Here is a 25,864-nt window from a genome sequence, read left to right as displayed (position 1 = left end):
AAGTGATTCTCCTGCCTCAGCCTCCTGAGTAGCTGGGATTACAGACGCCTGCCACCATACCCAGCTAATTTTTGTATTTTTAGTAGAGACGGGGTTTCACCAGGTTGGCCAGCTGGTCTTGAACTCCTGACCTCAGGTGATCCACCTGCCTCGGCCTCCCAAAGTGCTGGGATTACACGCATGAGAAACCGTGCCCAGCCCATTAAGAAAATTAAAAGACAAGCCATGGAATGGGAGAATATACTTGCAAAGCATGTACCTGATACAGAACTTGTATTCAGAATATACAAAGAACTCTTAGAATTCAATAATAAGACTCCAAAATTTTCAAACGGATCAAGATTGAACAGACATTTCACCAAAAAAATACATAAATGGCTAAAAATCACATGAAAAGATGGTCAACATCATTAGTCATTAGGGAAGTACAAATCAAAACCACAATGAGATACCATTATACATCTATTAAGATAGCTATAATAAAAAAAAAAAAGACTGACCATACCGAGTGTTGGTGAGGATATGGAAAATATGAAATCCTGATACATTGCTGGTGGGATTGTAAAACTGTATATCGCCACCTTGGAAAACAGTCTTGAAGTTTCTTACAAAGTTAAAGTCGTCCACTCCTAAGTATCTCCACAAGAGAAATGCAAACATATGTCCACATAAAGACTTGTAAGCAAATGTACATAACTGACAATCATTTATAACAGCACAAACTACAATCCAAAATGAATAGCAACTGGTAAATGGATAAATGTGTTATAACAATACTACGCAGTAGTAAAAAGGGGCAAACTACTGACACATTCAACAATATGGAAGAATCTTAAAAACATTACACTAAGTGAAAAGAAGCCAGACATAAAAACTATATCGTACTAATATGTGTATATGAAATTTCTAGAAAACGCAAAAATAAAGTGACAGAAGATCAATGTTTGCTTGTGGCTGGGGTAGGGAGCAGGAATTGATCACAAACAAGAGAATACTGGGGGATAAGGAAAAGAAGGTTTTGTTTTTGTTTTCTTAAGAGACATGGTCCCGCTCTGTCACCCAAGCTAGAGTGTAGTGATCACAGCTCACTGCAGCCTCAAATTCCTGGGCTCAAGTAATCTTCCCACCTCAGCCTCCCAAATAGCTGGGACTATAACAGGCATGTGCCGCTATAATTGGTTAATTTTTTAATTTTTTGTAGAAACAGAGTCTTTTTTTTTTTTTGAGATAGAGTTTTGCTCTTGTTGCCCAGGCTGGAGGGTGATCTCGGCTCACCGCAACCTCCACTTCCCGGTTCAAGCGATTCCCCTGCCTTAGCCTCCTGAGTAGCTGGGATTACAGGCATGCGCCACTACACCCAACTAATTTTTTTTTTTTTTTTTTTTTTTTTTTAGCAGAGATGGGGTTTCTCCATGTTGGTCAGGCTAGACTGGAACTCCCAAACTCAGGTGATCCGTCCGCCTTGGCCTCCCAAAGTGCTGGGATTACAGGCATGAGCCACCATGCCCAGTTAAGACAGTCTTACTATGTTGTCCAGGCTGATCTCGAACTTCTGGCTTCAAGTCATTCTCCTGCCTCAGCCTCCCTAAGTGCTGAGATTATAGGCTTTAGCTACCATACCCAGTCAGAAAGTGTTTTAAAACAAGATTTTGGTGATGGTGCACAACTCCATAAATTTACTAAAAATAATCAAATTATACACTTGGGCACATTTTAAGGTATTTAAATTATACCTCAATAAAACTGTTTTTAAAAGGGCTGAGATGTTGCCACACTGTCAAATCACTATCAAAGAGTTCTTAAACACACTTCATTTCTATATACTTCTCCAGTTCACAGACAGGAATAGGGTCTACAGACCATACTCTTAAGAAGCACAGCTCTGACTTCCGCTAGGTATTGGCTAATAGGCTTGGAGTAATCAATAGTTTTAACTGAAACTGACTTAATTTAAGCTGTTAAAGTTTAACTCCACTAAGTATTTCATTAAATAAGGAATTTACAAGTATTACTGACAAAAGGAAAATATGAAAACATGGTCTATTGCTGAATAAAAGCATAACTCATTATAAAATAAGAGTCTACAAATGAAATACCACCAAGAACAATGACTACCATAGACCCTTTTTTTTTTTGAGATGGAGTCTCGCTCTGTCACCCAGGCTAGAGTGCAGTGGTGTGATCTCAGCTCACTGCAACCTCCACCTCCTGGGTTCAGGGGATTCTCCTGCCTTAGCCTCCCGAGTAGCTGGGACTACAGGCGTGTGCCACCACGCCCAGCTAATTTTTTTATTTTTAGTAGAGATGGGGTTTCACCATCTTGGCCAGGCTGGTCTCGAACTCCTGACCTTGTGATCCACCTACCTTGGTCTCCCAAAGTGCTGGAATTACAGACGTGAGCCACCGCACCTGGCCGACCCTTCTTTTTAATGTAGTATAATCAAGTAGATAAAGTCAGTATATTTACAGATTAGACTACTAAAACCCAAAGCAATGAAACTTTAAACATATAAATGAATAAATGGAATATTGTAATATTATATATTTCATGGGACCAAATATCAGACATGCAAATGAATTACATGAATAGATTTGTTTCAGAGAAAGTCCCAACAACATGTAAGCTTTACTTTGTTTCCAATTAAGTGTAAATCTAGGCTAAGTTCAACCAAAACTGGTAAGCACTTAGTGTCTATGTTATAGTCTAAAATTTAAATTCATTTTATAGTAATATTTAAATTCATTTTATAGTAATTAGATACCAGTTACAAAAAGCAACTGATGGGGACAGGAGGCAAAGAAATTCTAGGCAGAAAAGGGTGGGTCACCGGTGAAAACCCCACCCTCAAGCCAAAATGCCTGAAACCTCGGCCCAAAGTGAGAACTTATATCCCTGTTTTCCTGTTTGAATGTTTTCCTAAACCACCCATGGCCCTGCCTTGCCCCATTCTGTGCCTATAAAGACCCCAGACTCAGCCAGCAGAGAGAACCAGCTGGACGTCAGGATGCTGGAGAGAAGCAGGTTGACTTTAGAGGGACAGCTTGATGGTGTAACTTTGGAGAAAAATTTAGCTGGAGACAGCTGGACTTCAGGGAAAGATTACCTACCCCCACCCCACCAGCCCCTTTTCAGCTCCCCTTCCTGCTAAAAGCCACTTTCATCAGCAATAAAATCTCCTGCATTTACCATCCTTTAATTCATTCGTGTGACCTCATTTTTCCTGGATGCCAGACAAGAGCTCAGGAGCCACGAGTGCTGATACAAAAGGCTGTCACACTGGCCCTTTGCCCTTGCTGGCAGAGGGCAGCCACCCCACACAACGGGGCAAAGGGCCCACTGAGCTGTTAACACTTAAGCCGTCCACAGATGGCAGAGCGAAAAGAACACTATAACATGCCCTCTGGAGCCTTGGGAGTCACAGGCACCCCACAGCCTGGACGCTGCCACAGCAGCCAGCTGGTTGCAGCACTTAAGCCCTCCAGTTCCTGCCTTGTTCACCCACACTCTCCTTCCCATGAGGAGTTGAGAGAGGCAGGCTGAGCAAAGGAGAGACTCCTGCAAAGGGGTCAGGGAAATATCCTGCTTCACAATGATACTTTTTTTACAGCTCTGGCAAAACACAGACATGAAATAAAGACTCTCTCATTTTAAAAAGGTCAAAGCAATTTGCTGAAGTTAACTTTTTTTTAGGAAAAATTAAATGCTCAACTTTTCCAGAACCCTATTTTTACTATACTATTTCTCATTTGCAGGGCAAAAACAGATGCTCAATGTTTCAAGCATAACTGGGAAAAAAACAAACTGAATTATAACAACTAAGAAAAAACAAACTTTAGTTATAAAAAAAAAACTTTTCCGTTGGTAAATTTCATTCCACAGAACAGTTCAGCTTTAGTGATCTAAGCATTCCCTAGAGCTCAGATTCTTCCTATAGATTTACTACACAATGAAACTACAACTTTCGAAACCACAAATCTGGTTTATTTACTTTCTTATGAGGTTTTTGAATTACCAAGTCAAAATCAGCTTTAAAAGCATTTTCTTCATATTTAACATGTGAGACCTGGATCTATGAAGCTTTGTTTTGAATTAAAGAACATTAACTTTGAACTGGAAATTAAATTGAATGAGGGGAAAATGCCAGGATATCTATGATCATTCTTTTAATCAATACATACCAGTTACGTACAATAGTTCTAGTGCTATTGTTCACTTTGTCCCTTTAAATTTTTGCAGCTTTCTAGAAAAGTAGAAAAAGGTTTTGCAGAATCTTTGTTGTCCTTCCCTCCATTATAACTACCCTTCTATTTCCTGACTCTGCACCCTGTATTTCACTTTAGATAAGAAGCTAGAGGAACAATCCTGGAAGGAAAGCTAAAGAAGGAAACAAAAACCAGAAGCATTTACTCTTGCTCCACTGCCTTTCTCTAGAAAAATGTCAACTCAAACAACATAGAACATCCTGCAACAAGCTAGCCCTCTTACCACATCTCCGTAACATATGTTCAGTATTCAAAAATGCATCTTCAAGATAGTAAGTATATCACAATTTGATAAGTTTGTGTGAGTAGAAAAGCTATTGTTATATGAATTAATTCTCAGACTGGTAATACACAAAGCTGTAATCTAATATCCATATATACTTGTAAAACCATTCAAAACACATTAGGACAGTTTTTAAATATACAGCTATAAATGGGGATCATTACAACTATGCTTTTAACAATTTATGCCCACATGTATCTTACCCTTCTGGCTCTGTTTCCTGGACATTGCCGTTTCTTCAATCTCAAAAAATATACAAGAAAAGTATCCTTTTGCCTTGTCTGGATTTTGAGTGTAGGTATCTCTGATTTAAAAGTGGGCAATGGAAGTGTGTAGTTGGAAGCAAAAAATACGAAATCCTGCTGTTGGAAATTCTGCTCACTAGCTGTCAATTTCCTTTCCTTTTCTTGTATTGACTTCTTATCAGGAAGTATCATTGCAGATATTCATGTCTTCTTTTCCAGGGAGATTCTGGAGGGAAAAACACACACATATACTATTACAGTAATGACTATCTGTACAAAATTTCTGAGATATCCACAAGGTTTCTTTTGTATTTCTCTGTACAAAACTAGTTTTAAGTACTATAGAAACAATGTAGCTGCTGAAAAGCAGAATTTTTCTTAAGAAAACTTAATCTTAGAATCAGATTATCCCCTTAGTTTAGAAAGTATGTTCTCTTAGTCTTCTTATCTTTTGTATCCATCTGAAACATCCCCATCTCTGCTTCGCAAACTAAAATGTTACCTCTTACCACTCCCCAAGATCTTTCTTTTTTTTTTTTTTGAGATGAAGTCTTGCTCTGTCGCCAGGCTGGAGTACAGTGGCGTGATCTTGTCTCACTGCAACCTCTGCCTCCCAGGTTCAAGTGATTCTCCTGCCTCAGCCTCCCCAGTAGCTGGAACTACAGGCGTGCGACACCACGCCCAGCTAATTTTTGTATTTTTAGTAGAGGCGGGGTTTCACCAAATTGATCAGGATGGTCTCATCTCTTCACCTCGTGATCCATCTGCTTTGGCCTCCCAGAGTTCTGGGATTATAGGCATGAGCCATCTGATCTTCCCATCCAAATCAAGGGTCTATTCTCTTCCTCTAGAATTTCTTTTTGTTTTGTTTTTTGTTTGAGTTGGAGTTTCGCTCTTGTTGCCCAGGCTGGAGTGCAATGGTGTGATCTCGGCTCACTGCAACCTCCGCCTCCCGGGTTCAAGCGATTCTCCTGCCTCAGCGTCCTGAGTAGCTGGGATTACAGGCACCCACCACCACACCTGGTTAATTTTTTGTATTTTTTTTTTTTTTTTTTTTTTTTTTTAGTAAAGATGATGTTTCACCATATTAGCTAGGCTGGTCTCTTGACCAGGCTGGTCTCAAGCTCCTGACCTTGTGATCTGCCTGCCTTGGCCTCTGAAAGTGCTGGGATTACAGGTGTGACCCTATAATCTCTTTTCTTTTTTTTTTTTTTGAGACGGAGTCTCGCTCTGTCACCCAGGCTGGAATGCAGTGGCCGGATCTCAGCTCACTGTAAGCTCCGCCTCCCAGGTTTACACCATTCTCCTGCCTCAGCCTCCCGAGTAGCTGGGACTATAGGTGCCCACCAGCTCGCCCAGCTAGTTTTTTGTATTTTTTTAGTAGAGACGGGGTTTCACCGTGTTCGCCAGGATGGTCTCGATCTCCTGACCTCGTGATCTGCCCGTCTCGGCCTCCCAAAATGCTGGGATTACAGGCTTGAGCCACCCCGCCTGGCCTAGAATTTTTTATAACTAACCTCTTCTCAGGTTTCCCAGCTCAAATACAGCTGTAAAAAATATATGGGGGTGGGATGTGAAATGTTGAGAAACACACTCACCGTACAAACCCAAAGAACGGACTTAGAGGCTCGAAAAACAGCAAATGTGAGACTTTTTAATAATGGTCTAGCCAGGTGCAGTGGCTCATGCCTGTAAGCCCAGCACTTTGGGAGGCTGAGGCAGGCAGATCACCTGAGGTTGGGAGTGCAAGACCAGCCTGACCAACATGGAGAAACCCCGTGTCTACCAAAAATACAAAATTAGCTGGGCGTAGTGGTACATGCCTGTAATCCCAGCTACTCAGGAGGCTGAGGCAGGAGAATCACTTGAACCCAGGAGGCAGAGGTTGTGGTGAGCCAAGATCGCGCCATTGCAATCCAGCCTGGGCGACAAGAGCGAAACTCCATCTCAAAAAAATAAATAAGTAAATAATAATAATAATGATCTTGCAAGATCAGGTGCTTGGTGGGCAAGCACACTGGGACAGTCACAACAGGTAATTTATCTCTTAGCGTACAAGTCCCTCCGCCAGTTCCTCAGTGGTTAAGTACTGTGGGGTGACAATCTTCCCAGACGTTGCCAAAGTTTATTATCCCCCTTATAAGGTTATACCCCATTCCCTTCCCCTCTTAAGTTTTGATTTCTCAATAACGAAACTTTCTTCCCTTTTATGGGCGGATCCCTCCTCTACATTCGCTTCACTTAGTGTGACCTCCTAGGCGCATGAGCTGTGTGGTTTGTTACATTTGCAGGCCAGCTGCCAGTACTTAGATTTATCATGCCTTGAAAACAAACCATTTAAAATGTTTTTTCACATGAAAGGAGGGAAGTGCAAAGGAATTTTAACATGGAAAACTGAAACATCAAAATGAGATTAGTCCATACTGCAGGAAGCTCCTTTAAATTACAAACATACAAATGTTGTTTTTCTATATTAGTAAACATTTTAAATATACATGCCCAAGATTCCTGGGTAAAAAAACCCATAAGTTCCTGCCAGCAGAGATGAGCTAACAATTAAAATAAATAAATAAATAAATAAATAAATAAATAAATAAATAAATAGATGGAACCTGCAACCTCCACCTCTCGGGTTCAAGTGATTCTCCTGCCTCAACCTCCCGAGTAGGTGGGATTATAGGCATCCGCCACCACGCCCAGCTACTTTTTGTATTTTTAGTAGAGATGGGGGCTCACTATGTTGGCCAGGCTGGCCTTGAACTCCTGACCTCAAGTGATCTGCCCGCCTCAGCCTCCCAAAGTGCTAGGATTACAGGCGTGAGCCACCGCGCATGGCCAATTTTTTTTTTTTTTTTTTTTTTTCTCTAGAGACAGAGTCATGCTCTTGTTGCCCAGGCTAGAGTGCAATGGTGCCATCTTGGCTCACTGCAACCTTCGCCTCCTGGGTTCAAGCGATTATCCTGTCTCACCCTCCCAACGAGCTGGGACTACAGGCACCTGCCACCATACCCGACTACTTTTTGTATTTTTAGTAGAGACAGGGTTTCGCCATGTTGGCCAGGCTGGTCCTGAAGTCCTGACCTCCAGTAATCCATCTGCCTTGGCCTCCTAAAGTGTGGGATTACAGGCATGAGCCATCATGTTTAGCTGAAATTTTTTTTTTTTTTTTTGAGACGGAGTCTCGCTCTTTGGCCCAGGCTGGACTGCAGTGGCGTGATCTCGGCTCACTGCAAGCTTCACCTAAGGGTTCACGCCATCCTCCTGCCTCAGCCTTCTGAGTAGCTGGGACTACAGGTGCCCGCCACTGCGCCCGGCTAATTTTTTGTATTTTTAGTAGAGATGGGGTTTCACCGTGTTAGCCAGGATGGTTTCGATCTCCTGACCTCGTGATCCACCTGCCTCGGCCTCCCAAAGTGCTCGGATTACAGGCATGAGCCACTAAGCCCGGACGAAAAATAATAATTTTTAAAGCATAGGATGATAGAACTCTTATACCTGGACACCTGACTGGAAAAACGTTTACAAAATGAAATGCAAGAAGGAAAGGAGAGTACGCTTATAAGAAATATTTTCCAATTTGAAAAGAAGAGACTGAAGAGTAAAGAGGCAATTCTGTGAAAGTTTTAAAAATATTTCATCAAGATTAAGAACTTCTACAAACCACAGTGGGACCTCAGGAAAAGCAGTGTGAGTATTTGAAACTTACCATCTTCCAGAACACTGAGCCAAGTTGAGAGAACCAGCCAAAGCCTACGGAAATACATGGAATATACCCCTGGATACGGCACACTTAAAAAGATTTTAGAAAAAAGAACAGAACTCAGATCTGCCAAAAATAACTGAACCCTTCAGTGGCAAGCTTCTCAACAGCACATGTCCTCAGGTTAAAGAGGATGAGGCCAGGCATGGTGGCCCACGCCTGTAATCCCAGCACTTTGGGAGGCCGAAGCAGGTGGATCACCTGAGGTAGACCAGTCTGACCAACATGGTGAAACCCCACCTCTACTAAAAACACAAAATTAGCTGGGCATGGTGGTGCATGCCTGTAATCCCAGCTACTCGGGAGGCTGAAGAAGGAGAATTGCTTGGACCTGGGAGGTGGAGGTTGCAGTGAGCCAAGATCACACCATTGCATTCCAGCCTGGGCAACAAGAGCAAAACTCCATGTCAAAAAAAGAAAAGAAAAAGAAAAAGAAAAATGAAAAGAGGATGAAAGCAACAATCGACAACTAACCATAGTGGATGAGCAGGGGTGGGTGAGATAGGTCCCAAAGAAGACTAGAAACATATCAAGGATATTTCATCTATACTCTGTAGCTACAAACAAAAAGGTGTAAACAGAGCTATCCACATGTAACATGAAGATAAACAAAAATGACATAGCAACTATCAAACCTACTATAAAAAAAGAGAAATACAATGAGAGAAGAAATTTCCATGCAACAGATGAAGAACCCAATCTGGAAAACAATATAAGCCCTCAAACCAAAAGTAGGTTCCTCCTTGAATACTTATTTGAATATTTCAAATGAGAATGTGAATTCAAGTTGAATTTTAAAAAAACTATAGGTCGGGAGTAAGATGGCCAAATAGGAACAGCTCCAGCCTCCAGCTCCCAGAGTGAGCGACACAGAAGACGGGTGATTTCTGCATTTTCAACTGAGGTACCGGGTTCATCTCACTGGGAAGTGCTGGACAATTGGTGCTGGTCAGCTCATGCAGCCCGACCAGCGAGAGCTGAAGCAGGGCGAGGCATCGCCTCACCTGGGAAGTACAAAGAGGAAGGGAATCCCTTTTCCTAGCCAAGGGAAACTGAGACACACAACACCTGGAAAATCGGGTAACTCCTACCCTAATACTGTGCTTTACCAAGAGTCTTAGCAAACGGCACACCAGGAGATTATATCCCACACCTGGCCCGGAGGGTTCCACGCCCACGGAGCCTCCCTCATTGCTAGCACAGCAGTCTGAGATCTAACTGCAAGACGGCAGCGAGGCTGGGGGAGGGGTGCCCGCCATTGCTGAGGCTTCAGTAGGTAAACAAAGCCGCGCAGAAGCTCGAACTGGGTGGAGCCCACCACAGCTCAGGGAGGCCTGCCTGTCTCTGTAGACTCTACCTCTAGGGACAGGGCATAGTTAACAAAAAGCAGCAAAAACCTCTGCAGATGTTAATGACTCTGCCTGATAGCTTTGAAGAGAGCAGTGGATCTCCCAGCACGGAGGTTGAGATCTGAGAACGGACAGACTGCCTGCTCAAGTGGGTCCCTGACCCCTGAGTAGCTTAACTGGGAGACATCCTCCACTAGGTGCAGACTGACACCTCACACCTCACATGGCGGGGTACACCCCTGAGACGAAGCTTCCAGAGCAAGAATCAGACAGCAGCACTCGCTGTTTAGCAATATTCTATCTTCTGCAGCCTCTGCTGCTGACACCCAGGCAAACAGGGTCTGGAGTGGACCTCAAGCAATCTCCAACAGACCTACAGCTGAGGATCCTTACTGTTAGAAGGAAAACTAACAAACAGAAAGGACACCCACACCAAAATCCCATCAGTACGTCACCAGTATCAAAGACAAAAGGCAGATAAAACCACAAAGATGGAGAAAAAGCAGGGCAGAAAAGCTGGAAATTCAAAAAATCAGAGCGCACCTCCCCCTCCAAAGGAACGCAGCTCATCACCAGCAACGGATCAAAGCTGGATGGAGAATGACTTTGACGAGTTGAGAGAAGAAGGCTTCAGTCGATCAAACTTCTCAGAGCTAAAGGAGGAACTACATACCCAGCGCAAAGAAACTAAAAATCTTGAAAAAAGAATGGAAGAATGGATAACTAGAATAATCAATGCAGAGAAGGCCATAAACGAACTGACAGAGATAAAAACCATGACACAAGAAATATGTGACAAATGCACAAGCTTCCGACTGGATCAACTGGAAGAAAGAGTATCACTGATTGAAGATCAAATGAATGAAATGAAGCGAGAAGTCTAGAGAAAAAAAAGGAAAAAGAAATGAACAGGCCGGGCGCGGTGGCTCAAGCCTGTAATCCCAGCACTTTGGGAGGCCAAGACGGGCGGATCACGAGGTCAGGAGATCGAGACCATCCTGGCTAACACAGTGAAACCCCGTCTCTACAAAAATACAAAAAAAAAAACTAGCCGGGCGAGGTGGCAGGCGCCTGTAGTCCCAGCTACTCGGGAGGCTGAGGCAGGAGAATGGCGTAAACCCGGGAGGCGGAGCTTGCAGTGAGCCGAGATCGCGCCACTGCACTCCAACCTGGGCGACAGAGCGAGACTCCATCTCAAAAAAAAAAAGACATGAACAAAGCCTCCAAGAAATATGGGATTATGTGAAAAGACCAAATCTATGTCTGATTGGTGTGCCTGAGAGTGAGGGGGAAAATGGAATCAAGTTGGAAAAACTCTTCAGGATATCATCCAGGAGAACTTCCCCAACCTAGTAAGGCAGGCCAACATTCAAATTCAGGAAATACAAAGAACGCCACAAAGATACTCCTTGAGAAGAGCAACTCCAAGACACGCAATTGTCAGATTCACTAAAGTTGAAATGAAGGAAAAAATGTTAAGGGCAGCCAGAGAGAAAGGTCGGGTTACCCACAAAGGGAAGCCCATCAGACTAACAGCAGAGCTCTTGGCAGAAACTCTACAAGCCAGAAGAGAGTGGGGGCCAATATTCAACATTCTTAAAGAAAAGAATTTTCAACCCAGAATTTCATATCCAGCCAAACTAAGTTTCATCAGTGAAGGAGAAACAAAATCCTTTACAGACAAGCAAATGCTTAGAGATTTTGTCACCACCAGGCCTGCCCTACAAGAGATCCTGAAGGAAGCACTAAACATGGAAAGGAACAACCAGTACCAGCCATTGCAAAAACATGCCAAAATGTAAAGACCATCAATGCTAGGAAGAAACTGCATCAACTAACGAGCAAAATAACCAGCTAATATCACAATGACAGGATCAAGTTCACACATAACAATATTAACCTTAAATGTAAATGGACTAAATGGTCCAATTAAAAGACACAGACTGGCAAACTGGATAAAGAGTCAAGACCCATCAGTTTGCTGTATTCAGGAGACCCATCTCACATGCAGAGACACACAGAGGCTCAAAATAAAGGGATGGAGGAAGATCTAGCAAGCAAATGGAGAACAAAAAAAAGCAGGGGTTGCAATCCTAGTCTCTGATAAAACAGACTTTAAACCATCAAAGATCAAAAGAGACAAAGAAGGCCATTACATAATGGTAAAGGAATCAATTCAACAGGAAGAGCTAACTATCCTAAATGTATATGTGCCTAATACAGGAGCACCCAGATTCATAAAGCAAGTCCTTAGAGACTTACAAAGAGACTTAGACTCCCATACAATAATAATGGGAGACTTCAACACCCCACTGTCAACATTAGACAGATCAACGAGACAGAACGTTAACAAGGATATCCAGGAATTGAACTCAACTCTGCACCAAGCGGACCTAATAGACATCTACAGAAGTCTCCACCCCAAATCAACAGAATATACATTCTTCTCAGCACCACATTGCACTTATTCCAAAATTGACCACATAGTTGGAAGTAAAGCACTCCTCAGCAAATGTAAAAGAACAGAAGGTATAACAAACTGTCTCTCAGACCACAGTGCAATCAAACTAGAACTCAGGACTAAGAAACTCAATCAAAACCGCTCAACTACATGGAAAATGAACAACCTGATCCTGAATGACTACTAGGTACATAACGAAATGAAGGCAGAAATAAAGATGTTCTTTGAAACCAATGAGAACAAAGATACAACTTACCAGAATCTCTGGGACACATTTAAAGCAGTGTGTAGAGGGAAATTTATAGCACTAAATGCCCACAAGAGAAAGCAGGAAAGATCTAAAATTGACACTCTAACATCACAATTAAAAGAACTAGAGAAGCAAGAGCAAACACATTCAAAAGCTAGCAGAAGGCAAGAAATAACTAAGATCAGAGAAGAACTGAAGGAGAGACACAAAAAACCCTCCAAAAAATCAATGAATCCAGGAGTTGGTTTTTTGAAAAGATCAACAAAATTGATAGACCACTAGCAAGACTAATAAAGAAGAAAAGAGAGAAGAATCAAATAGATGCAATAAGAAATGATGAAGGGGATATTACCACCGACCCCACAGAAATACAAACTACCATCAGAGAATACTATAAACACCTCTACGCAAATAAACTAGAAAACCTAGAAGAAATGGATAATTTCCTGGACACGTACACTCTCCCAAGAATAAACCAGGAAGAAGTGGAATCCCTGAATAGACCAATAGCAGACTCTGAAATTGAGGCAATCATTAATAGCCTACCAACCAAAAAAAGTCCAGGACCAGATGGATTCACAGCCGAATTCTACCACAAGTACAAGGAGGAGCTGGTACCATTCCTTCTGAAACTATTCCAATCAATAGAAAAAGAGGGAATCCTCCCTAACTCATTTCATGAGGCCAACATCATCCTGATACCAAAGCCTGGCAGAGACACAACAAAAAAAGAGAATTTTAGACCAATATCCCTGATGAACATCGATGCAAAAATCCTCAGTAAAATACTGGCAAGCCGAATCCAGCAGCACATCAAAAAGCTTATCCACCATGATCAAATGGGCTTCATCCCTGGGATGCAAGGCTGGTTCAACATACACAAATCAATAAACGTAATCCAGCATATAAGCAGAACCAAAGACAAAAACCACATGATTATCTCAATAGATGCAGAAAAGGCCTTTGACAAAATTCAACCCTTCATGCTAAAAACTCTCAATAAATTCGGTATTGATGGAATGTATCTCAAAATAATAAGCACTATTTATGACAAACCCACAGCCAATATCATACTGAATGGGCAAAAACTGGAAGCATTCCCTTTGAAAACTGGCACAAGACAGGGATGCCCTCTCTCACCACTCCTATTCAACATAGTGTTGGAAGTTCTGGCTAGGGCAATCAGGCAAGAGAAAGAAATAAAGGGTATTCAGTTAGGAAAAGAAGTCAAATTGTCCCTGTTTGCAGATGACATGATTGTATATTTAGAAAACCCCATCGTCTCAGCCCAAAATCTCCTTAAGCTGATAAGCAACTTCAGCAAAGTCTCAGGATACAAAATTAATGTGCAAAAATCACAAGCATTCTTATACACCAGTAACAAACAGAGAGCCAAATCATGAATGAACTCCCATTCACAATTGCTTCAAAGAGAATAAAATACCTAGGAATCCAACTTACAAGGGATGTAAAGGACCTCTTCAAGGAGAACTACAAACCACTGCTCAGTGAAATAAAAGAGGACACAAACAAATTGAAGAACATACTATGTTCATGGATAGGAAGAATCAATATTGTGAAAATGGCCATACTGCCCAAGGTAATTTATAGATTCAATGCCATCCCCATCAAGCTACCAATGACTTTCTTCACAGAATTGGAAAAAACTGCTTTAAAGTTCATATGGAACTACAAAAGAGCCCACATTGCCAAGACAATCCTAAGTCAAAAGAACAAAGCTGGAGGCATCACGCTACCTGACTTCAAACTATACTACAAGGCTACAGTAACCAAAACAGCATGGGACTGGTACCAAAACAGAGGTATAGACCAATGGAACAGGACAGAGCCCTCAGAAACAATACCACACATCTACAGCCATCTGATCTTTGACAAACCTGAGAAAAACAAGAAATGGGGAAAGCATTCCCTATTTAATAAATGGTGCTGGGAAAATAGGCTAGCCATGAGTAGAAAGCTGAAACTGGATCCTTTCCTTACTCCTTATATGAAAATTAATTCAAGATGGATTAGAGACTTAAATGTTAGACCTAACACCATAAAAACCCTAGAAGAAAACCTAGGGAATACCATTCAGGACATAGGCATGGGCAAGGACTTCATGTCTAAAACATCAAAAGCAATGGCAACAAAAGCCAAAATTGACAAATGGGATCTAATTAAACTAAAGAGCTTCTGCACAGCAAAAGAAACTACCATCAGAGTGAACAGGCAACCTACAGAATGGGAGAAAATTTTTGCAATCTACTCATCTGACAAAGGGCTAATATCCAGAACCTACAAAGAACTCAAACACATTTACAAGAAAAAAACAAACAACCCCATCAAAAAGTGGGCAAAGGATATGAACAGACATTTCTCAAAAGAAGATATGCATACAGCCCACAGACACGTGAAAAAATGCTCGTCATCACTGGTCATCAGAGAAATGCAAATCAAAACCACAATGAGATACCATCTCACACCAGTTAGAATGGCAATCATTAAAAAGTCAGGAAACAATAGGTGCTGGAGAGGATGTGGAGAAATAGGAACACTTGGCCGGGCTCGGTGGCTCACGCCTGCAATCCCAGCACTTTGGGAGGCCGAGGCGGGCGGATCACGAGGTCAGGAGATCGAGACCATCCTGGCTAACACGGTGAAACCCCGTCTCTACTAAAAATACAAAAAATTAGCCGGGCACGGTGGCGGGCTCCTGTAGTCCCAGCTACTCGGGAGGCTGAGGCAGGAGAATGGTGTGAACCCGGGAGGCGGGGCTTGCAGTGAGCCGAGATCCCGCCACTGCACTCCAGCCTGGGCGACAGAGTGAGGCTCCGTCTCAAAAAAAAAAAAAGAAATAGGAACACTTTTACACTGTTGATGGGATTGTAAACTGGTTCAACCATTGTGGAAAACAATATGGCAATTCCTCAAGGATCTAGAACTAGAAATACCACATGACCCAGCCATCCCATTACTGGGTATATACCCAAAGGATTATAAATCATGCTGCTATAAAGACACATGCACATGTATGTTTATTGCAGCACTATTCACAATAGCAAAGACTTGGAATCAACCCAAATGTCCATCAGTGACAGACTGGATTAAGAAAATGTGGCACAGGCCGGGCGCGGTGGCTCAAGCCTGTAATCCCAGCACTTTGGGAGGCCGAGACGGGTGGATCACGAGGTCAGGAGATCGAGACCATCCTGGCTAACACGGTGAAACACCGTCTCTACTAAGAAATACAAAACACTAACCGGGCGAGGTGGCGGGCGCCTGTAGTCCCAGCTACTCAGGAGGCTGAGGCCCGAGAATGGCGTGAACCCAGGAGGCGGAGCTTGCAGTGAGCTGAGATCCGGCCACTGCACTCCAGCCTGGGCGACAGAGCAAGACTCCGTCTCAAAAAAAAAAAAAAAGAGAAAGAAAGGGGGAAGAAAATGTGGCATATATACACCATGGAATACTATGCAGCCATAAAAAAGGATGAGTTCGTGTCCTTTGTAGGGACACGGATGCAGCTGGAAACCATCATTCTCAGCAAACTATCACAAGAACAGAAAACCAAACACCACATGTTCTCACTCATAGGTGGGAACTGAACAATGAGATCACCTGGACTCTGGAAGGGGAGCGTCACACACCGGGGCCTATTATGGGGAGGGGGGTCGGGGGAGGGATGGCATCGGGAGTTATACCTGACGTAAATGATGAGTTGATGGGTGCTGACGAGTTGATGGGTGCAGCACACTAACATGGCACAAGTATACATACGTAACAAACCTGCACGTTGTGCACATGTACCATAGAACTTAAAGTATAATAATAAAAAAAACTATAAAATAAACGATAAAAATAGAAGAAAAATAAATCTGATTGCAAAGTTAAAGAAAAACTGGAAAAAATTATGGATCCAATAAGTCAGAAATAGCAAGAAACAGAATAGACACAGATGAAAATAGAATGAATGGAATGAAACAAACCCTTCAGAAGAAAAAAACAGAGAAAAGCAATTATAATAGAACATTAGGGAACAAAAAATGATCCAATCTAAGAATAACTGGAATCAATACAAGGACTTAGAAATTATAGGACTTGGCCAGGCGCAGTGGCTCACGCCTGTAATCCTAGCACTTTGGGAGGCCAGGGTGGGCGGATCATGAGGTCAGGAGATTGAGATCATCCTGGCTAACATGGTGAAACTCGTCTCTACTAAAAATACAAAAAATTATCCGGGCGTGGTGGCACGTGCCTGTAGTCCCAGTTACTCGGGAAGCTGAGGCAGGAGAATTGCTTGAACCCGGGAGGTGGAGGTTGCAGTGAGCTGAGATTACACTACTGCACTCCAGCCAGGTGACAGAGCAAGACTTCATCTCAAAAAAAAAAAAAAAAATTATAGGACTCAATAAAGGGAACAGAAAAATCATTTACAGATAATAAACAGGAAATTTCCCTTTCAATAAAGACCTGAATCTGTTCATTCCCTACCACCTCCAATCCATCAGAAGAATCCCATCTGTTCCACCTTTAAAATACATCCAGAGTTGAACCACTTCTCACCACCTCCACTGCTACTACCCTTGTCGAAATCACGAGAATCTCTCATCCTGAGTCTTCTATTCTGCCATTCTCACTTCTATTTCACTATGGCCGCTATTAAAATTATAAGACAGCATATGTCCCAATTCTGCTGCTGAAAGCTCTCGGGAAGCTCCCCATTTCATTTAAAATAAAAGCCAGTCCTTACAGTGGCCTAAGCGGTCTTGTCTGTTCTGATGTCCGTCCTTCCTTTACCTTTGCTCCACTGGAGCCACACTGGAGCCTCTTTATCATCCCTTTTACACTCTAGATATGCTCTCACCTTAGGGCCCTGAAGGTGTTCCCTCTGCCAGGAATGTTATTTCCCACAGTTATCTACATGGAATACTTCCTCAATCTCCTTCAGGTCTTTTATCAAATGTTATCTTCTCTGTGGTTATTCACAAGAAACCTACTGAACCTGCAGTAAGAACAGTAGCAGTCTACGGCTGCTCCCATGACATACCCCTAAATGAGTGGGAACGGTAGTTCTACCAAGGTAGGGAAAGCCATGAAAACCAGCAGCTTCACTGACAGAGGGGGCTGACTTGTGAAGCAAAGCACAGAAAAACCCCATGCCCACAGGCAGTAACAGTTTGCTTTCTTGGTGGCAAACAAGCAAGACCAAGGGTTCAGCTAGCCTGAGGTTGCTGTCATGGCTGGTGCAAGCAACAGAACAGGAGATTGGATAGAAATTTAAAAGGGAAATCCAGAAACAAGACTAAGGGACCCGGGCACTATGGCTCATACCTGTAGTCCCAGCACTTTGGGAGGCCAAGGTGGGGGGATTGCTTTAGCCCAGGAGATCAAGACCAGCCGGGGCATCATAGCAAAACTGTGTCTCTACAAAAAGTAAAAAAAATTAGCTGGGCATGGGGATGTGTGCCTGTACTCCCAGCTACTCAGGAGGGTGAGGTGGGAGGATGGCTTGAGCCCAGGAGGTCGAGGCTGCAGTGAGCCATGACTGTGCCACTGCACATCAGCCTAGGCAACAGAACAAGACCCAGTCACAAACAAACAAACAAACATAGCCTGGCAACAGAGTAAGATCCCACCTCGACAAAAAATAAAATTAAAAAATTAGCCAGGGATGGTAGCACACACCTGTGGTCCCAGCTGCTCAGAAGTCTAAAGTGGGAGCACTGCTTGAGCTTGGGAAGTTGAGGCTGCAGTGAGCCATGACTGTGCCACTGAACTCTAGCCTAAGCAACAGAGCGAGACCCTGTGTCAGAAAACAAAGACTATAGGGGACCTTGGTAAATGTTCCACACATTCATGATGCAGATATTGGAGAAGGTCCAAACTATCCACACACCTCTGGCTGACCATAAGCGTACACATAGCAGCAGCAAAGACTCAGAAAGGCCCAGTGGAAAGTAAAAATTATGAGCTTTGAAGGCAGTCACCAACACACAAAGATCTATAGGCAGAGGGTGCAAGCTTTACTGGCTCATGGTGTTTTAGTACAACCTTTAACCAATCGCTAACTGACCAGTAGGATAATAGATACAGATGTAATTTCAGCAAGCCAGACTTGAAAGTTTTTTTTTTAATTAAAAAAAAACAAAAACAGTAAAAACTGAGCAGATCCTTTAGTTTATGAAATCTCATCAATGCTACGAAGGCAAGGGTAAAGGCTGTGTGTACTTTTGAAACTTCATGTGTGATTGATGGTGGTGCTGAGACATGAAAGGCTAGCATGAACGAGGAGAGGTAAGAGCACATGACAAAATTTGGTGGTGCGGAACAGACTTTTTCTTTTTTTTTTTTTTTTAAGACAGAGCCTCACTCTGTCACCCAAGCTGGAGTGCAGCGGTGTGATCTTGGTTCACTGCAAACTCTACCTCCTAGGCTCAGATGATCCTCTCACCTCAGCCTCCTGAGTTGCACCACCACGCCTGGCTAATTTTTTTTTATCTTTTGTAGAGACAGGGATTCACTTCATGTTGCACAGTCTGGTCTCCAACTCCTAGGCTCAAGCAATCCTCCTGCCTCAGCCTCCCAAAGTGCTAGGATTATAGGCTTGAGTCACCATGCCTGACCCATAATGGATATTTTTTAACTTGGTGTTATGTGTCTCTCAATTCTGAGGCTTTGGTGAGAGGGTATGCAGAGAGCAATAATAGCAAATGATTTATGAATGTTTTTTGTATTCAAAGAACATCTACATCTGTTGGAAAACTTTAAGTGAGTTTTGTTCTTAGATAGCCCACATTAGTTGAATGTATTAAGTGAACCAATACTTGTATTTCCCCTACATCTCTGACAACTACTATAAATGCTATATGATGTGTGCTCTCTTCTGTTGCTGACATGCAAGTGTGGTCACATGAACTGAAGTGGATGGCTTGAGAATATAGACAGGCTTGTGGTGTACTCTGCAGGAGTACTTGGAAGCAGAGTTCACTCGTGAGCTCAGGTGTCACAAAGAAGGGTGGATGTTCTAATATCTGGTTAGCTACTTAGCGGCTGGGTGCAGTGGCTCAAGCCTGTAATCCCCGTACTTTGGGAGGCCGAAGTGGGTGGATCACGAGGTCAGTAGATCGAGACCATCCTGGCTAACACGGTGAAAGCCCATCTCCACTAAAAATACAAAAAAAATAGTCAGGCGTGGTGGTGGGTGCCTGTATTCCCAGCTACTCAGGAGGCTGAGGCAGAAGAATGGTGTGAACCCGGCTTGCTTGCACTGAGCCAAGATCGTGCCACTGTACTCCAGCCTGGGTGACAGAGCAAGACTCCATCTCAAAAAAAAAAAGAATGCCATTTGCTGCAATTCTGTGTCCTGTGCTTGGATTTTGTCTTTTTTAGAGCCAGGGTCTTGCTCTGTTGCCCAGGCAGTGGCACAGTCATAACTCACTGCAACCTCAAACTCTTGGGCTCAAGCAATTCTTCTGTCTCAGCCTGCTAGGTGGCTGCAACTACAGGCACATACCACCATACCCAGCTAACTTCTTTTATTTTTTGCAAAGACAGGGTCTTACTAGGTTGCCCAGGCTGGTCTTAAACCCTTGGCCTCAAGCAATCCTCCCGCCCTGACCTCCCAAAGTATTAGGATTACAGGCCTGAGGCACTGTGCCCAGCCCAAACTGATTTTTAAAAATAATTTTTAAAAAATATATAAAAACTGAGCAGAGACATTAGCAACCTGCAGCCACATACCACAGTGAGAAAAAGATTCCACAGATTTAGTCCAGGAAAGTTACTTAAAAAATAAAAACAAGGCCGGGCGCGGTGGCTCAAGCCTGTAATCCCAGCACTTTGGGAGGCCGAGACGGGCGGATCACGAGGTCAGGAGATTGAGACCATCCTGGCTAACGCGGTGAAACCTCGTCTCTACTAAAAAATACAAAAAACTAGCCGGGCGAGGTGGCGGGCGCCTGTAGTCCCAGCTACTCGGGAGTCTGAGGCAGGAGAATGGCGTAAACCCGGGAGGCGGAGCTTGCAGTGAGCTGAGATCCGGCCACTGCACTCTAGCCTGGGCGACAGAGCGAGACTCCGTCTCAAAAAAATAAATAAATAAATAAATAAATAAATAAAAACAATAAAGCAATGACAACCCTCAGGAGGAAAAATCCAGAAATCAAAGTTGCTACAATATAGTAGGTAAAATGTCCAGTTTCAACAAAAAGTTATGAGACATTCAAAAATGCAGGAAAATGTGACCCAAACACATGAGAAAAAACAACATGGAGTTGGAAATGCCCCTGAGGAGGCCCAAATGCGACACTTTGCAGACAGACTCCAAATTTCTTTAAAGGACTAAAAAAATATGAGAACAATGCCTCAAACAAAAAGAAAATCTTAATGAAGAGATAGAAATTATTTTTAAAGAGAACCATAGTAAAAAAATAAAAAATAAAGAGAACCATGATATAAACAGGGCACAAATAAATTTGGAAAATAAAAAAAGACAACCAAATCAAAATTCTGAAAATGAACACTGGAGTAGAAGAAAAAAAATCAGAAAACTTGAAGAAAGGACAATAGAAATTATCTAACTTGAAGAAACGAGAGAAAAAACAATGAAGAAATACAAGCCGGGTGCAGTGGCTCATGCCTGTAACTCCAGCATTTTGGGAGGCCAGGCTAGAGTATTGCTTGAGGCCAGGAGTATAAGACTAGCCTAGGCAACACAGCGAGACACTGTCTCTATAAGAAATTAAAAATCGGCCAGGTGTGGTGGCGCACGCCTGTAGCCCCAGCTACTTGGGAGGCTAAGGTAGGAGGAGGGCTTGAGCTCAGAAGGTCAAGGTTGCAATCAGCCATGAGTCTGGGAAACAAAGCAAGATCCTATCTCTTAAACAAACAAACAAAAAGTAAAAATTTTTTAAAAAGTAAAACAGTCTCAGAAGTGTGTGGAGCAATTCAAATATACCACCATACACAAATTAGAAGCCCCAGAAGAAGTGATGTGAAAGAGGACAAAAATAGTGACCAAAAACAATTTACAACTTGATTTTTAAAAAATGTATTTACAGAGTCAGGAAGCTCAATGAACTGTAGCTGCAATACACACAAAGAGATCCACATCTAGACATATCATAGTGAAACTGATTAAAGCCAAAACCAGAAAATCTTGAAAGCAGCAAGAACAAAAATGAAAATAATACTTCATCATGTACAGGGAGGCAACAACATTAACAGCTGACTTCTCATCAGAAGCAAAAGAAGCCAGAAGGCAGGAAATGACATTCAAAGTGCTAAAAGAAAAAAACTAGCAACCAAGAATTTCATATCCAGCAAAGCTATCTTTCAAAAATGAAGGTGAAATAAAGACATTTCAAAGACTTACAGAGAATCCATTGCTTGCAAACCTGACTTACAAGAAATTCCAAAGGAAGTCTCTCAAGTTGAAAGGTAACCTGACTGTACCCAAAGAAACAGATGGTAACCTAACTGTACCCAAAGAAACAAAGAGCACTAGGAAAAGCAAATACGTAGGTAAATATAAAATATGTATTTTTGGACAGGTGCAATGGCTCACACCTATAATCCCAACAGTTTAGGAGGCCAAGGCCAGCCTGGGCAACATAGCACGAGTCTGTTTCTACTGAAAATAATTTAACTAAAGTATACATTTTTTAACTTCCTTCTCTTAAATTTTTAAAAGAATTTAAGTAATTATTACTGTTTTATGTAATACAAGATTAATAACAATACTGAATTATTGGGTTTATAGCAAATATAGATATAATAAACATGAAAACAATTGCATAAAAGGGGAAAGAAGCTATATTACAGAATTAAATTAGCATTAACTTAGTTAAATTGGCCTATAAGTTAAGATGCTTATTATAAGGACCAGAGCAAGTACTAAGAAAACAACTCAAAAATAGTAAAAACAAAAGACAAAAGCAACAAAATAACCATACGCTTAAAAAAAACTATTAAACATAAAATAAGGCAATAAAAGAGGTACAAGCAAACAGAAAAAGCCAAGAGATATACAAATAAACAAATACCTGGCCGGGCACAGTGGCTCACTCCTGTAACCCCAGCACTTTGGGAGGCTGAGGCAGGTGGATCACCTGAGGTCAGGAGTTAGAGACAAGCCTAGCCAACATGGTAGAATCCCATCTCTACTAAAAATATAAAAAATATTAGCTGGGCACAGAGGCAGGTGCCTGTAATCCCAGTTACTCGGGAGGCAGAGGCAGGAGAATCACTTGAGTCCAGGAGGTGGAGGTTCCAGTGAGCTGAGATGGTGTAACTGCACTCTAGCCTGAGCAACAGAGTGAGACTCCATCTCAAAAAAACAAACAAACAAACAAAAAAACAGGCCAACACAGTAGCTTGCACCTGTAATTTCAGCACTTTGGGAGGCCAAGGCAGGTGGATCACCTGAGGTCAGGAGTTCGAGACCAGCCTGACCAACATGGAGAAACCCTGTCTCTACTAAAAATACAAAAATTAGCCAGGCATGGCGACGCATGCCTGTAATCCCAGTTACTCAGGAGGCTGAGGCAGGAGAATCGCATGAACCCAGGAGGCAGAGGTTGCGGAGAGCCGAGATCACATTATTACACTCCAGCCTGGGCAACAAGAGTGAAACTCCATATCAAAAAAAGACTAAACTCAAAAGACAGAAATTGTTAGAGTGGCTGGAAAAACAAGATCCAACTGTATGCCATCTACCAAAAACACTATAGATTCAAACACAGAGAGACTGAGAGTTAAAGAATGAAAAAAGATATATCATGCAAACCAATAATAAAAGGGCTTAGTATCAGATAAAATAGTATTATTAGAGACAGAGAGAAATCATTATAAGAGAGTCATGACATCAGAAACATAGAATAATTATAAATATATATCCACCAAACAACAAGACCTAAAATACATGCAGCAAAAATTGGCAGAAAGAATAAAGAGTTCAACAATGATAAAGACTTAAGTATCCCACTCTCAGAAACTGATATGGTTTGGCTGTGTCCCCACCCAAATCTCACCTTGAATTGTAATAATCCCCACGTGTCAAGGATGGGGCCAGGTGGAGATAACTGAATCATGGGGCAGTTTCCCCCATACTGTTCTCACGGTAGTGAATAAGTCTCAAGAGATCTGATGGTTTTATACATGGGAGTTCCCCTGCACAAGCTTTCTTGCCTCCTTTCATGTAAGATATGACTTTGCTCCTCATTCACCTTCCATCATGAATGTGAGGCCTCCCCAGCCATGTGGAACTGTGAGTCAAACCTCTTTCCTTTATAAATTACCCAGTCTCGGATATGTCTTTATTTGCAGTGTGGGAACAAACTAATACACTGATTAAAAATCCAGACTGGGCCGCGTGCGGTGGCTCACGCCTGTAATCCCAGCACTTTGGGAGGCTGAGGCAGGCGGATCATGAGGTCAGGAGTTCGAGACCAGCCTAACCAACACGGTGAAACCCCGTCTCTACTAAAAATACAGAAATTAGCCAGGTGTGGTGGCACGTGCCTGTAACCCCAGCTACTCAGGCAGGAGAATCGCTTGAACCTGTGAGGCAGAGATTGCACTGAGCTGAGATGGTGCCACTGCACTCCAGCTTCAGCAACAGAGTGAGACTCCGTCTCAGAAAAAAAAAAAAAAAAAAACACAGACAGAAAATCAGTAATACTCCTCCATCCAACAAGAAAAGAATATATATTCTCTTCAAGCACAACCAGAACATCCTCAAGGACAGACTATATCCCCAAGGGCCAAAGTCAGCTCTACTGTCTGTTTTTATAAATAAAGTTTTATGCTAACACAGGCATTTCCATTGGTTTATGTATTGTATATGGAGGCTTCAGCACTACAACAGCAGAAATGAATAGCCGCAACACAGACCATATGGCACATAAAGCCAAAATATTTATTATATGGCCCTTTATAGAGAAAGCTTGTTAAATTATATGATAGAGCATAAGAAATTCTCCATTTTAAAATGATTGAAATCATACAAAGTAGGTTCAACAACAACAACAACAGAATTAAATAAAAATGAAGAGCAGAGAGAAGTATGGGAAATCTCTAAACATTTCAAAATAACAAACATACTTTTTTTTTCTTTTTCTTTTTTTTTTTTTTTTTGAGACAGGGTCTCACTGTTGCCCAGGGTGGAGTGCAGCAGCAGCACGATCATGATTCACTGATCCTCTCACCTAAGCCTCCCAAGTAGTTGGGACTACAGGTGGGCACTACCACACCCAGAAAAGTTTTGTATTTTTTGCAGAGATGGGGTTTTGCCATGTTGCCCGGGCTGGTCACAAATAAACAACAGTTCTAAACAACCCATGAATCAAAGAAAAAAAAATTCAAAAGGAAAATATTTTGAACTGAAAGAAAATAAAAACATAACACATCAAAATTTATGGGATATAGCTAAATTGGTACTTAAAACATCTATAGCAGAAAAGAAGAAAGGTCTTCAATCTATAGCTTCAGTTTCCAATTTCGGAAATTAGAAAAAGACAAGCCAACTAAATCCCAAGCAATCAGAAGGTAGGAAATACTACAGATTAGACCACAATCAATTGAAGAGTATACAGAAAAACACTAGAGAAAAGCAATAAAACCAAAAGTTGGTTCTTTTTACCTATAGATAGGATGACCAGAATAAAAAAGACACAATTTACCAAAATCAGGAATAAAAGAAAGGACATCATTACAGACCCTACAAAAATTCCAAGGGATTATGAAGAAATGCTATGAACAACTTTATGTCCACAAATTTGACAATTCTGATGAAATGAACAAATTCCTAGAAAAACATCCCTTACCAAGACTGACTTAAAAAAGGTAGGATATCAAGAAATTGAATTAATAATCTAAAATCCTTCCCCTACACACATAAAAAAAGCACAAGGCCAGATAGTGTCTTATCAAATATTTACAGAAGAAATAAAAGAATTCTCCACAAACTCTTTTAGAAAACAGAAGAACAAGCTGGGTGCAGTGGCTCACACCTGTAATCCCAGCACTTTGGGAAGCCGAGGTGGGGGGATCACGAGGTCAAGAGATTGAGACCATGCTGGCCAACATGGTGAAACTCCGTCTCTACTAAAAATGCAAAAATTAGCCAGGCATGGTGGTGTGCACCTGTAGTCCCAGCTACTCGGGAGGCTGAGGGAAGAGAATCGCTTGAACCCAGAAGGCGGAGGTTGCCGTGAGCTGAGATTGCGCCACTGCACTCCAACCTGGGGACAGGC

The 25,864-nt window shown here is 42.2% G+C and overlaps 1 protein-coding gene across 7 annotated transcripts in view; it reads right to left on the bottom strand.

Moving 5' to 3' along the window:
• SPATS2 (spermatogenesis associated serine rich 2) overlaps nt 1–25,864 on the bottom strand; it is a 174,608-nt gene that overhangs the window by 74,119 nt on the left and 74,625 nt on the right. For all 7 annotated transcript variants that reach the window (XM_017945854.3, XM_021922300.2, XM_017945851.3 and 4 more), the window contains one exon: nt 4,750–5,017. In XM_017945854.3, coding sequence (XP_017801343.2) covers nt 4,750–4,774 — 25 coding nt within the window. In that variant the 5' untranslated portion in view covers nt 4,775–5,017. The remainder of the gene's footprint in view (nt 1–4,749; nt 5,018–25,864) is intronic.

The sequence above is a fragment of the Papio anubis genome, chromosome 9, assembly GCF_008728515.1.
Source record: "Papio anubis isolate 15944 chromosome 9, Panubis1.0, whole genome shotgun sequence".
NCBI lineage: Eukaryota > Metazoa > Chordata > Mammalia > Primates > Cercopithecidae > Papio > Papio anubis.
The sequence above is the reverse complement of the archived record's forward strand: the minus strand, read 5'-3'. Positions and strand labels throughout refer to the sequence as shown.